Genomic DNA, 15,032 nt, shown 5'->3' on the forward strand with positions numbered 1-15,032 from the left:
AACGGTTGACGAAGGATGAGCCGTTGATGTCGTCTATATGGATTTCAGTAAGGCGTTTGACAAAGTCCCTCATGGTAGGTTGGTACAGAAGATTAAAGCTCATGGGATATGTGGTCAGGTATCTAGATGGGTAGAGAACTGGCTTGCAAAGAGGAGTCAGAGAGTAGTAGTGGAGGGGTCTTTCTCTAGCTGGAGGTCTGTCACTAGTGGGGTGCCGCAGGGCTCAATACTGGGACCTCTGTAGTGTATACAAATGATTTGGAAGAGGGAGTAGGTGGTGTGATCAGCAAATTTGCTGATGACACCAAGATGGCTGGATTGGCGGGCAGTGAGGAGCAGTGTCTGGCAATACAGCAGGATATTGATAGGCTGGTTGATTGGACAGATACATGGCAAATGGAGTTTAATCCGGATAAATGTAAGGTGATGCATTTTGGCTGGAATAATGTAGGGGGGGAGTTATATGGTAAAGGATAAGCCCATAAGGAGTATAGAATTGCAACGAGACCTGGGGGTGCAAGTGCACAAGTCTTTGAAGGTGGCAGTGCAAGTGGAGAGTGTGGTGAAGAAAGCCTATGGTATGTTAGCCTTTATAGGAAGGGGTATAGAATATAAGAGCTGGAGTCTAATGTTGCAGTTGTACAGAACGTTGGTTAGGCCGCATTTGGAGTACGTGTCCAGTTCTGGTCGCCTTACTACCGGAAGGACGTGGAGACTCTGGAGAGAGTGCAGAGGAGGTTTACCAGGATGTTGCCTGGTATGGAAAGACTGGGGTATGAGGAAAGATTGAAGAAATTGGGGCTCTTTTCCCTTGAAAGACGCCTACTGAGGGGGGATCTAATAGAGGTATATAAGAATATGAAGGGTATAGATAGAGTAAACAGAGGTAAGCTATTTCCTATGATAGAGACATGTAGGACAAGGTGTGGAATGCTCTGCCAAGTAAGGTGGTGGAGGCAAACACGCTAGAGTCATTTAAGAGTAACTTAGACAGGCACATGACTGGGTTGGAGATGGGTGGATATAGGAGATTGTTTTAAATAAGGGTCATTAGCATTGGGGCGTCCCTGGTAATGTAAATGGGTATGGTATGATAATAATGTTTTTCTCTTTTCATTCTCAGGTTTTAAGTCGGTCCACCTCGTGTCCAATGAGGGGCATACACACGATGGGTTGTACTGGGGCTGCTCTTGGTTGTTCAGGATTGGCCTGGTGCTTCATGTCGTTAGTGTGTGCCTAAACTGGACAAGATACTGGGCAAGACGACAGCTCAGTGACTATCGCTGATTGCTGTGCAGACACATGGATCTGGGCCGGTGCCTGTGGGAGTTTGCACATTCTCCCTGTGCTTGCGTGGGTTTTCTCCGGGTGCTCCGGTTTCCTCCCACACCCCAAAGATGTGCTGTTAGGCTGATTGGCAGGAATAAATTGTCCCTAAATCAGTTTCCCTCAATCTGGATGGCCATAAAACATTAGACAGGGGTCGTGGGGGGAGAGGGGGACTGGTGGTGTTGAGATGGCAGCGTGGGCTCGTTGGGCCGAAGGGCCTGTTTCCCGGGCTGATTTTGTTCTTTGTTCTTTGGATCAAGGGATATGGGGGGGAAGGGGAATCAGAAAAGCAAGATGTCAGCCATGATCAAGATAAATGGCAGAGCAGGCTTGAAAGGCCAAATGGCCTACTCCTAGTTTCTGTGATTGCTATGAGGCATCTTGTTGCTTTTCACAAGATAGAACTATCCTTAATAGTACAGGTTGATTTTATATAAATCCAGTAGAATCATGTTTTTTCTCTTACCGCTGCCTGTCAACAATTAGTTTAAAGTTTATTTATTAGCGTTACAAGTAGGCTTTCATTAACATTGCAATGAAGTTACTGTGAAATCTAGTTGCCACACTCTGTTACCTGTTTGGGTACACTGAGGGCGAATTTAGTATGGCCAATGCACCTAACCAGCATGCCTTTTGGACTTGTGGGAAGAAACCGGAGCACCCGGAGGAAACCCACATAGACACAGGGAGAATGTGCAGAATCTGCACAGACAGTGATCCAAGCCAGGAATTGAACCAGGACAGGTTGTTGATGATCTGGACACCTAGAAACCTGAAGCTCTTGACCATTTCCATTCATCCCCGTTGATGTAGACAGGGACATGTCCTCAACTATTGTTCCTGAAGTTGATGACTATCTCTCCTATGTTTTGTTGGCATTGAGGGACAGATTATTGTTGCTGCACCATTTCACCAGATTCACTCTCTCTTTCCTGTACTCCGGCTCATCATTGTTTCTGATCTCACCCTTTACGCTGATGTCATCAGCAAACTTGAAAATCGAGTTGGAGGGGAATTTGACCACATAGTCATAGGTGTAAAAGGAGTATAGTAGGGTGTTGAGAACATAGCCTCGCGGGGCATCAGTGTTGAAGATGATCGTGGAGGTGATGTTGTTGCCATCCTACATGCTCCAAACCTAGCTGTATCCTCAGTTAATCTCTTCCAGTACAATTACAACACTGGTATCTGCACACCAATGTGGTAAATTACCTGAGTACCTATCCACAAAATGCAGGATAGTTTCAGACTGGCCAATTACAGCCCCAGACCTCAATGCCACCTTGGTGCAAATGCTAATACTGGAGGTGAGGTGAGAGTGACTATCTTGACATTAAGCTTACATTTCACCAAGTGTAGCGTCAAAGGAGAACTCTTCACAAGTTGGAGCATACCTAGCAGAAAGTAAGTAGGTGGTGGTTGTTTGAAGTCAATCATCTTAGCTCCAGGACTTGCTGCAGGATTTTTTCAGGACTGTATCCTAGATCCAAACATCTTCAACTTCAATTTCCCTCCAACATAAGGTCAGAAGTGGGGATGTTCATTGATGGCTGCACAGTATTCAGTCCACTCCTAATTCTTCAGATACTGGAGCAGTCTGTGCTTGCAAATTTATGGAAACAGTCTGACATTCAAGTGTCAAACAACGACCATAAGAACATAAGAAATAGGGGCAGGAGTAGGCCATCTAGCCCTTGGAGCCTGCCCCACCATTCAATAAGATTATGGCCGATCTGTCGTGGCTCAGTTCCACTTTCCCGCCTTCTCCCCATAACCCTTAATTCCCTTGCCTATCAAAAACCTATCTACCCGCGTCTTAAATATATTTAGCGAGGCAGCCTCCACCACTTCAACAGGCAGAGAATTCCAGAGATTCACCACCCTTTGAGCGAGGAAGTTCCTCCTCAACTCCCTTCTAAACTGCCCCCCCCTTATCTTGAGGCTGTGCCCTCTAGTCCTACTGTCCTTTCTGAGCGGGAAGAGCCTCTCCACCTCTATCCTATCCATCCCATTCATCATCTTATATGTCTCAATGAGATCTCCCCTCATTCTTCTAAGCTCTAACGAGTACAAGCCTAGTTTATTCAGCCTCTCCTCATAGTTCAATCTCTAACAAGAATCTGGCCACATCACGTTGAGAGTCAACCACATCACTATAACTTATTCTTACCAAAATGTGTGTTCTATACCATACGAAAATTTATTAAAATTGCATTGGTTCATTTGGATACATAAGTAGGAGCAGGAGTAGGCCATCTAGCCCTTCGAGCCTGCCCCGCCATTCAATAAGATCATGGCTGATCTGAAGTGGCTCAGTTCCACTTTCCCGCTTTCTCCCCATAACCCTTAATTCACTTGCCTACCAAAAACCTATCTACCCGTGTCTTAAATATATTTAGCGAGGTAGCCTCCACCACTTCAACGGGCAGAGAATTCCAGAGATTCACCACCCTTTGAGTGAAGAAGTTCCTCCTCAACTCCGTTCTAAACTGCTCCCCCCCTTATCTTGAGGCTGTGCCCTCTAGTCCTGCTGTCCTTTCTGAGCGGGAAGAATCTCTCTACTTCTACCCTATCCATCCCTTTCATTATCTTATACGTCTCTATAAGATCCCCCCTCATCCTTCTAAACTCCAACGAGTACAGACCCAGTCTATTTAGTCTCTCTTCATCGACCAATTGCCCTCCCTCTCCCATGCACCCAAACCCTCCTCTTCCACACTCACGTTCCTGCCACCCCCACATTCAGCCCCTCTCTCACGCACACTCCCACCCATCCCCAATCTGATGCTCGAGTTCTGCTGTGACAATTTGAGATTCATGCGGTTTCCAGTACATCCAAATAGAAGCTGGTTTATTGAGAAGTCAGTCTTTTATCGGATAAGTAGCTCTGCAGTATATTTTCAAATTTTATGAATACCCCTGTCCTGTCACTGACCCATGGATAGCTCCCACAGACTATGGACTCCAGTTTGGGAACCCCTGCCTTAATGTATTCAGTTGGTTGAATGATTTACTAATCAACTGGTAAGTAATTTGTTAGAGAATAATCAGCCTTACTCTGACTCAAAGCTTACATTAAGAAATGAGCTGTAAGAAAGAAAATACATTATTATGGTTAAAAGCAGACAAATGTACTAGGTTTCTGATAATCTTTTGCCACTTCTTACCTTGGCAACCATTAAGCTCTCTATTCTTGCCACCTCATTGATGTAGCCATGCACTCTTGATTTGAATTCATCCTTTTCATGCAAAGCTTGTTCGAGTTCATTGTTGATTGCCTAGCATAAAGATTAGTGACCGTTAACAATAAATTATTTATTAATTATAATAGGTACATAATTACTAAAGTGTTTAGTGTAAAGACAAAAATGGGCAAAGCAATCATAATCATCATAGATTATACTTTTTAATCATTGCATTCACCATTTCTAAAGAAAGTTAAAAGTTTGAATAGAATGCTATTTGGAAGACGTCGGACTAAGGTCGCTTTTCAATTGTACCCAAAGTAACACATACACACAGTGCTCTGGGAATCATAAGAACATAAGAAATAGGAGCAGGAGTAGGCCATCTGGCCCTTCGAGCCTGCCCCGCCATTCAATAAGATCATGGCTGATCTGTCGTGGCTCAGTTCCACTTTCCCGCCCTCTCCCCATAACCCTTAATCCCCTCTCTTATCAAAAACCCATCAACCCGCTTCTTAAAAATATTTAGCGAGGCAGCCTCCACCACTTCAACGGGCAGAGAATTCCAGAGATTCACCACCCTTTGAGTGAAGAAGTTCCTCCTCAACTCCGTCTGAATCAACCATTTCAAATTTTAAACTTACATTAATTATGTTACTGTGTCCAACAAAACATTCAACAAAGAAATGCTGGATAATATTAACACCACTCAGCCAATCTACAGAGGCAAGCACACAATCAGATAGAGCCAGTGCAAGTTCTGATTCTTGGAATTCATTAAATCGTTGCTCGTTAGATTTGCTGGCAGTGCATTTCAGCATTGATTTATGTTGACACTTGAGTATCATTCTGCAGTTAAAGACAGATGTGCAACGTAATGTGTAGCAATGTAGATATGACAGTGCTGTCTTTGGCTATCCATTCATTCAAGGATGGTGTTAACTCTCAATTGTGAGTTTCTTCATGGGTCTTTGTTTGGTTGAATAGACTGATTTTTGACCTAAAGATCTTTTTGGGCACTGGTTGTCCTGGGAGGAACTGGGATGCACGATTTACTTCTGCAGTAAAGTATCTGAAACTTTTAATAGATGTGGTTTCTGCCCAAAAAGGAGCAACAAAACAAATGGAATGTTGAACCATGTGTACATATATAAGGAGGCAGTGGTGTAGTGATATTGTCACTGGATTAGTAATCCAGAGACCCCGGACAAGATATGAGGACCAGGGTTCAAATCCTAACACAGCAGATGGTGATATTTGAATTCAATAAAAATTTGAAATTAAAAGCCTAATGATGACCACGAAACCATTGCTGATTGTTGGATAAACCCATGTGGTTCACTAGTGTCCTGTAGGGAAGGAAATCTGCCTACATGTGACTCCAGATGCACAACAGTGTGGCTGAATCTCAAATGCCCTGTGGAATGGCAGGCAGTTAGGTGTGGGCAATAAATGCTGGGCCCAGCCAGTGATGCCGACATCCCGTAAATGTATTTTATATGTGCTGTATATAGTCAGTAAAGTACAAGTTAGAGCAAGTCACGTTCAAATTGGCAAGACCATATCTCAACAATGTATACAGTTCTATCTGAGATAATATAAGCAACATTCAAGCTCTTGTTGCAGTTTGGCAAGAGCCATTAGACTATCAGACGAATAAGTTGAAAGAAGATAAAAATAGAAAATGCTGGATAAACTCAACTGGCAGCATTTGTGGACAAAAACAGAGTTAAAGCTCTAAATGACCCTTTGACAGAACTGACTTTTGTGTTTTTATTTCAGATCTAGCATCTGCAGTATTTTGCTTTCTTTCTGTGTTCAAAGGAAAGACTGGAGAATATTTTTTTTTATGGAAGCTGCTATAAAAGGGGTAGATTTGGAAAAATATTTCACAATAAACTTTTGACCGCAGGACCAGGAGTACAAACTGATAAAAGACAAATGTAAGAAAAATTTTATGTTATGAAGCGGTAAATACATAGGATCATACAAAAAAAGTCTGGAAACAGTGGTTATATATTCTGCTGGCAACTGTTGGATCCTTCCAAATGAATGAGCTAAGTGGGTCCAGATGACTACCCTTAATTTTATCAGAATTTGATTTTGTAATACTTTGACAGATTTTGTGTAGTGCACAAGAGGCAGCAGTGGTATTTCACTATCAGAGTAGCACCTTTGATGAATTTCTGTTAAGAAAGCAGTTGAAATCACTTTGCATTTGCTATCTTATTACTGAAATTTTAATGCCACTTTTATAGCCAATAATTGTAAGATGCCAATTTTGGGAAAAAACAATTATAATAATATTTTGCATGGATGCCTAGGTATTTGCATGCAATGTAAAAATTACATTGGACTTCACCATTAAGAACTCAAAAAGATTGAATTCAGAAACGGTTTCAGAAGTGCTTTTTACTAAATCATTCAAATTTATAAACAAAATTTGTAAAGTGGTACAACAATTCTGCTTAACAAGTATGGATAAGAAAGGTACAATTTGCAGATGATTAAATGTTTAAACAAATAATTACTGTTACTGTACCTGATTTTCTCTTGTCATTTGAGCCAAGTCATCTTGTAAACAACGGTTTTCCTTCAAAGCATCATGTCGAGTTTGTTCTAATTCCTCTGACTCCTTATGAATGGAATCTAACTGTCGACGTAAGGAATTTATTTCCCGGTCTCGGTTACTTAGAGTGTCATTCAAAAGGCTGATCCAAAATGAGAATTTAAAAATTGTACATATCAAGTTTTAAAACATACAAAGTTGAATATCAGTTCTGTCACATTAACCATTGTACTTACTCTAGTGCAGATTCTAGTTCAGTCACAGTAATTTTCATATTAGTTATGGCCTTTTCCTATAAAAAGAGTAAAAATTGCACCTTACAAATCAGTAACTTCTCTGAGCAAAGGAAAAACACATGATGAGCACACCAATAATGTTCAAGAATGGGTATATGTGTGCATTTTCAGATCCCTGTACGCTCTTCAGATGCCTACAAATTTCCTATTTTTACTGTTACTAGAATAATTATTGTAAGAAGTCTCACACCACCAGGTTAACGTCCAACAGGTTTATTTGGTAGTGCAAGCTTTCAGAGTGCTGCCCCTTCATCAGGTGAGTGACTCATTCAGGCCTGCTGGGAGATGCAAGCGGCGGCCATATAGTGGGCTCCCCTCTGGGTGCCATGACCTCCACGTTCACCCATCCAGATTCGGCGCGATACAGACATGCTCTACAAAAGACCGATTCGGGTGCTTCAGCTAGTGAGCAGATAAGTACTGACCATCAGACGGCCTCTACTTGAGATCGCTTTGAGGGGGAGGGGCGGGGGGCTGCTGCGTGGGCATGGCAGAAAGTGGGTCCGACAGCTCTCTTTTTGAGACTGGTGGGGGAGGGTGAGTGTGGAAGGGGGATCCGCTGCCACTCTGCCTGAGATCAGTGAGGGGGAAGTGGGGTTCCACTGCCACTCTGCCTGAGATCATTAATAGGAAGGGGGATCCACTGCCACTCTGCCTGAGATCAGTGCAGAGGAAGAGGGATCCGCTGCCATGGCCTGAGATTAGTGCAGAGGAAGGGGGATCCGTTGCCACTCTGCCCGAGATCAGTGCAGGGGAAGGGCAGAGAGGTCCTCTGCCACTCTGTCTGAGATCAGTGGAGGGAAGAAAGTGTGGGAGGAGGGACCCTGATCAGTCTGGGTGGCAGGGATAAGGGGAGGTCAGTAATGTTGGGGAGGTGGGGCAATGCCTGTGGGGGCCAGGGGAGGCATTATCCAGCTTGGGTGGGATGTGGTAGGACAGCTGCATTCTATCTTTTTTCTCATGCACAAGCACAGTTGAGGACACCAATCGGAGCTGCAGGGTTTCGGGTGCATTAATTCCCGCCCAGAGGCTTGTGCAGCGCGATTCAGAATCACTGATTTTTTTCAATGCATATGGGGGCACCTGAGATTGGGTCTAAAAGTCGGTCTGAAACATTCCCAGTTTCAAGTCCACCCAGCGCCTTGAATCAAAATGGTAAAATAGGGTGCACCAATGTGTGCACCGACATCCACGCAAATCATTGCACACATTTATAACTCATTTCCTCTACTTGCAGAAGACAGGCACACAACCTCAAGGAAAAGCAGAGTCTGGGGAGATGGCCCAGTGACCTTGTTGGCAATGCAAGCTTAGCTGCTTTATTGTTCTGGGAAGCTGCAGATGTCAACAATGACCTGCCATAGATGCAGAGCATAATGAAGCACTGATGTCCCTACACGCTCAGGGAGCTGACCCTCTCTCTGTCTGTTAGCAGTGTTGGGAGTTGTGCCTCCTTGGAGCCGGATCTCTGCAAACATCCTTTCTATACTGCGGAGTGATATGTGACTGAGGAGAAAACATTTGCTGCTATTACTCCCCTTGCTTTTCATCAGAGGTACAGCGTAAATCTGCATAAGCTGCTCCCATGCTGCAGTGGACTGGCAGCAGGGATCTGCAAGTTAAATGCTAGACAAGTGAAGTGATTTAGAAGAAGTTGGCAATCATCTGTCAAGTGCTGAAAGCACTCGCTGAGAAGTGCTGTGAACAGCATGCTCTCTCACCTGGCCATGACAGGAGCTTTTCAATTTTACTGATCAAATACTTTCCAGCCTGTCAACTACTCTGAAGAAGCTTTCCACACTGTGTATCTGGATGAACCTAGTAAATTCCACGTATATTGGAAACAGATCTAATGTCAAATTCAGTCTCATGGGTTAAAACAGAACTTAATTTTTTACTAGAACATTTAAATGTCTTACCTGACAGCTGCATGGGTAAGGGGGTGGGGAGTCAGGTAGAGAGAGCAAAGTTCTCATCTTCAAAGTCTCCCAAGTAATACCCAGGAGAGGACAGGATGATATTGAGATCTTGATTCAACAGTACTTTTAGGGAATTTAACTCTCTTGCACACATTCAAACTCACCTCCTTACAGAAGTGCCTTACGGAATTTGGCCTTAAAACTCTTATCAGAAAAAGGGAGCATATTCAATTTAGTCATGGCTGGATTCAGTACCCTGCCATGACAAGAAAACAACTGCACTTCTTTGAACATGATTTTTTAATGTAAGTTGTTTAATTCAGGCAGTGAATGACAAACTGCCAGATATTATAATCTGCTCACTGAATGGCGAATGCACAGCAGAAAGACCAACAACACTGGAATGATTAAATTAGTGCATTTACCCGGTTGGCAAGGTTATCTTCTAAAGTAGCAATTTTTTCAGTTTTGTCATCCACAGCTTCCTGCAGGCAATCTTTTTCCTGGTCTAGAGCTGATATTGTACTTTTTAATAAGTTGATTTCTTCCCGTTGAGCAGAATTCTGTCTATTGAACTCGTCTAAGCAACAAAATATATAAAAAGTGTTATATTCAAAAAGACCACTTGCAATCCACCTCCATTGTTTAAATAAAAATGTTACTATAATATTTGTCTTTCAGAAACATAGAAAATAGGAGCAACAGTCGGCCATTCAGCCCTTTGAGCCTGCCCGCCATTCATTACATGGCTGATCATCCATCTCAATAATCTATTCCCACTTTTCTCCATATCCTTTGATTTCTTTAGCGGCAAGAGCTATATCTAACTGGGTAGCTAATTTGGGAAGGCAGATTATTATCTGAATGATTATAAATTGAGAGGGGGTAATGTACAACAAAATCTGGGTGTCATTGTACATCAGTCACTGAAGGTAAGCATGCAGGTGCAATAGGCAGTAAAGAAGGCAAATGGTATGTTGGCCTGATGGGATATATCCCAGAATACAGAGAGGGGCAAGGGAGGAAATTGCTGGGGTCTTGAGAGATATCTTTGTATTCTCACTGGCCACAGGGGGGGTCCCAGAGGACTGGAGAATACCCAAAATTGTTCCTTTGTTTAAGAAAGGTAGCAAGAATAATCCAGGTAATTACAGGCCTGTGGGCCTTATATCAGTGGTAGGGAAATTATTGGGGAGGATTCTTCGAGACAGGGTTTATTCCCACTTGGAAATAAGTGGACATATTAGTGAGAGACAACATGGTTTTGTGAAGGGGAGGTCATGTGTCACGAACTTGATCGAGTTTTTCAAGGAAGTGACGAAGACTGATGAGAGTAGGGCAGTGGATGTTGTCTACATGGACTTCAGTAAGGCCTTTGACAAGCAGAAGGTGAAGTCGCATGGGATCAGAGGTGAGCTGGCAAGGTGGATACAAAACTAGCATGGTCAAAGAAGAGAGGGTGCACTTCTGAATGGAGGACTGTGACAAGTGGCAGTCCTCATGGATCAGTGCTGGGACCTTTGGTGTTTGTAACATATCTAAATGATTTGAAGGAAAATGTAACTGGTTTGATCAGTAAGCTTGCGGACGACACAAAGGTTGGCGGATAGCGATGAGGCATCAGAGCATACAGCAGGATATGATCAGTTGCAAACTTGAGTGGAGAGATGGCAGATGGAGTTTAATCCAGACAAATGCGAGGTAATGCATTTTGGAAGGTCTAATACAGATAGGAAATATACAGGTCACTGAAAGTGGCAATGCAGGTAGAGAAGGTAGTCAAGAAGGTAGTCAAGAATGCTTGCCTTCATTGGCCAGGGCACTGAGTTTAAAAATTGGCAAGTCATTTTGCAGCTTTATAGAAACTTAGTTAGGCCGCACTTGGAATATAGTGTTCAAATCTGGTCACCACACTACCAGAAGGATATGGAGGCTTTGGAGAGGGTAAAGAAAAGATTTACCAGGATGTTGCCTGGTATGGAGGGCATTAACTATGAGGAGGTCAGAGAAACTTGGTTTGTTCTCACTGAAATGACAGAGCTTGAGGGATGACCTGATAGAAGTCTACAAGATTATGAGAGGCATGGGCACAGTGGATAGTCAGAAGCTTTTTCCCAGTGTGGAAGAGTCAATTACTAGGGGGCACAGGTTTAAGTTGCGAGGGGCAAGATTTAAAGGAGATGTACAAGGCAGATTTTTTTTTTTTTTACACAGAGTAGGGAGTGCCTGGAACTCATTGCTGAGAGAGGTAGTGGAAGCAGATACATTAGTGACTTTTAAGAGGCGTCTTGACAAATACATGAATAGGATGGGAATAGAGGGATATGGTCCCCAGAAGCGTAGGGGGTCGGCAGCATGGTCGGTGCAGGCTTGGAGGGCCGAAGGGCTTGTTCTTGTGCTGTAATTTTCATCGTTCTTCATTCGTAGTGAGAGGATTTGAGTAAGGAGCAGGGATATCTTGCTGCAATTGTACAGGACCTTGGTGAGACCACACCTGGAAGATTGTGTACAATTTTGGTCTCCTTGTCTGAGAAAGCATGTTCCTTCTATAGATGGCATGCAGCAAAGGTTTACCAGACTGATTCCAAGGATGCCAGGACTGACACACAAGAAAAGATTGAGTCGGTTAAGATTATATTCGCTGGAATTCAGAAGAATGAGAGGGAATCTCATAGAAACCTATAAAATTCTAACCAGGACAAATTAGGGTATATGCAGGAAGAATTTCCTGATGGCAGGGTAGTCATAGAGGTTTACAGCATGGAAACAGGCCCTTCGGCCCAACTTGTCTATGCTGCCCTTTTCTTTTAAACCCCAAGTTAGTTCCAATTGCCTGCATTTGGCCCATTTCCCTCTGTACCCACCTTACACATGTAACTGTCTAAATGCTTTTTAAAAGACAAATTGTATCCGCCTCTACTACTATCTCTGGCAGCTCGTTCCAGACTTTCACCACCCTCTGTGTGAAAAAATTGCCCCCCTGGACACTTTTGTATCTCTCTCCTCTTACCTTAAACCTATGCCTAAAGTCTGAGTCTAAAACTAGACTCCCCTACCTTTGGGAAAAGATATTGACTACCTAGCTAATTTATGCTCCTCATTGTTTTATAGTCTTCTATAAGATTACCCCTCAGCCTTCTACGCTCCAGAGAAAAATGTCCCTGTCTACCCATCTCTCCGTTTAACTCAAACCATTAAGTGCCTGTAACATCCTAGTAAATCTTTTCAGCGCTCTTTCTAGTTTAATAATATCCTTTTTATAATGGGGTGGCCAGAATTGTTAAAGCCAAGTGTGGCCTTACCAATGTCTTGTACAACTTCAACAAGACATCCCAACTCCTGTATTCAATGTTCTGACTAATGAAACCAGCATGCTGAATGCCTTCTTCACCATTCCGTCCACCTGTGACTCCACTTTCAAGGAGCTATGAACTTAGATCTCTTTGCCCTGTAACTCTCCCCAACATCCTACCATTAACTGAGTAAGTCCTGCACTGGCTCCATCTACCAAAATTCATCATCTTGCATTTATCTAAATTAAAGTCTATCTGCCATTCATCAGCCCACTGGCCCAATTGATCAAGATCCCGTTGCAATCTGAGATACCCTTTCTCATTGTCCACTATGCCCCCAATCTTGGTGTCATCTGCAAACTTACTAAGCATGTCTCCTATATTCTCATTAATAGGAATGACAAATAACACTTGACTCAGCACTGATCCCTGAGGCACCGCTGGTCACAGGCCTCCAGTTTGAAAAACATCCCTCTACAACCACCTTCTGTCATCAAGCCAATTTTGCATCCAATTAGCTACCTCATCCTGGATCCCATGAGATTTAACCTTATGCAACAACCTAACATGCAGTACCTTGTCAAAAGCCTTGCTAAAGTCCATGTAGACAACATCAACTGCACTGCCCTCATCTACCTTCTTGGTTACCCCTTCAAAAAATTCAATCAAATTTGTGAGACATGATTTTCCACTCAAAGCCATGCTGACTGTCCCTAATCAGTCCTTGTGTCTCTAAATGCCTGTAGATCCTATCTCTCAAAATACCTTCCAACAACTTATCCACTACAGATGCAAGGCTCACTGCCTGAAGTTCCCAGGCTTTTCCCTGCAGCCCTTTTTAAACAAATGCACACCATTTGCTACCCTCCGATCTCTAGGCACCTCACCTGTGACTATCAATGATTCAAATATCTCTGCTAATGGACCCACAATGTCCTCCCTAGCCTTGCACAATGTCCTGGGATACACTTCATCAGGTCCCGGGGATTTATCTACCTTGATGTACTTTAAGACTTCCAGCACCACCTTCTCTTAATAAGTACACTCCTCAAGACATCACTACTTATTTCCTCAAGTTCCCTAACATCCAAGCTTTTTTCAACAGTAAATACTGATGAGAAATATTCATTCAGAATCTCATCCACCTCTTGTGGATCTGCACATCGTTGACCTTGTTGATCCTTAAGAGGCCCTCCTCTCTCCCTAATTACTCTTTTGGTCTTCATGTATTTGTAGAAGCTCTTTGGATTCTCCTTTGCCCTATCTGCCAAAACAATCTTGTGTCCCCTTTTCACCCTCCTGATTTCTTTCTTAACTCTACTCCTGTATCCCCTGTACTCTTCAAGGAATTCACTTGAGCCCAGCTGCCTATACGTCATGTGCCTCCTCCTTCTTCTTGACCAGTGCCTCAATATCCTGAGTCATCTAGAGTTCCCTACTTCTACCAGCTTGTCCTTCATTCTGAGGAATGTGCTTACCCTGAACCCTGGTTAACACACTTTTGAAAGCCTCCCACTTACCAGACATCCTTTTGCCTTCCCACAGACTCCTCCAATTAACTTTTGAAAGATCCTGACTAATACCATCAAAATTGGCCTTGCCCCAATTTAGAATTTTAACTTTTGGGCCAGACCTATCATTCTCCATAGCTATCTTAAAACTATTAGAATTATGGTCACTGATCCCAAAGTGATCCCTCACTAACGCAAGTCACATACCCTTCCTTATTTCCTAAGAGGAAGTTAAGTTTTGCCCCCTCTCTAGTCGGGCCATCCACATACTGAATGAGAAATTCCTCCGGATACACTCAGCACATTTCTCTCCATCCAACCCTCTAATATTAGGGTTGTTCCAATCAATATTGGGAAAGTTAAAATCTCCTACTATTACCACCCTATTTTTCTTGGGGTTATCTGTAATCTCCTTACATATTTGCTTCCCAGAATCATATTATTGTGAATAGCTGGGATCCTAGTACTGACCCATGTGACACTCCACTAACCACAGCTTGCCATTTGGAAAAGACCTGTTTATTCCTACTCAGTTTTCTGCTTGCCAGCCAATTTTCTATCCATCTCAATACAATACACCATCAATCCCATGTGTTTTAATTTCACATATTAATCTCTTATGTGGGAGCTTCATCGAAACCCTTCTGTAAGTCCAAATAAACTGTACCAACTGGCTTTCCCTCATCAATTTTACTCATTACATCCTAGAAAATTTTCAGATTTGTCTAGGATCATTTCCTTTCATAAATCTATGATTGGTGGAATGGCAAATTGCGCGGAGGGTGTGGAGAGTCTGCAGAAGGATCTAGATAGGCTGGGCGAATGGGCCAGGAACTGGCAAATGGAATTTAATGTTGGCAAGTGCGAGGTGGTCCACTTTGGTAGGAAGAATGGTAGGAAGGACTATTACTTACGTGGCGAAAAACTGCA

At 43.0% G+C, this 15,032-nt stretch overlaps 1 protein-coding gene across 2 annotated transcripts in view; it reads right to left on the reverse strand.

The window, feature by feature from the left end:
- cep135 (centrosomal protein 135) overlaps nt 1-15,032 on the reverse strand; it is a 106,233-nt gene that overhangs the window by 17,491 nt on the left and 73,710 nt on the right. For both annotated transcript variants that reach the window (XM_080187327.1, XM_080187319.1), the window contains exons 17-20: nt 9,724-9,878; nt 7,320-7,375; nt 7,057-7,225; nt 4,497-4,607 (exon numbers count right to left, since the gene is read on the reverse strand). In XM_080187327.1, the coding sequence (XP_080043453.1) occupies nt 4,497-4,607; nt 7,057-7,225; nt 7,320-7,375; nt 9,724-9,878 (491 nt within the window). The remainder of the gene's footprint in view (nt 1-4,496; nt 4,608-7,056; nt 7,226-7,319; nt 7,376-9,723; nt 9,879-15,032) is intronic.

Source organism: Carcharhinus amblyrhynchos, chromosome 1 (genome assembly GCF_965287045.1).
Source record: "Carcharhinus amblyrhynchos chromosome 1, sCarAmb.v2.hapA, whole genome shotgun sequence".
In the NCBI taxonomy this organism is placed as follows: domain Eukaryota; kingdom Metazoa; phylum Chordata; class Chondrichthyes; order Carcharhiniformes; family Carcharhinidae; genus Carcharhinus; species Carcharhinus amblyrhynchos.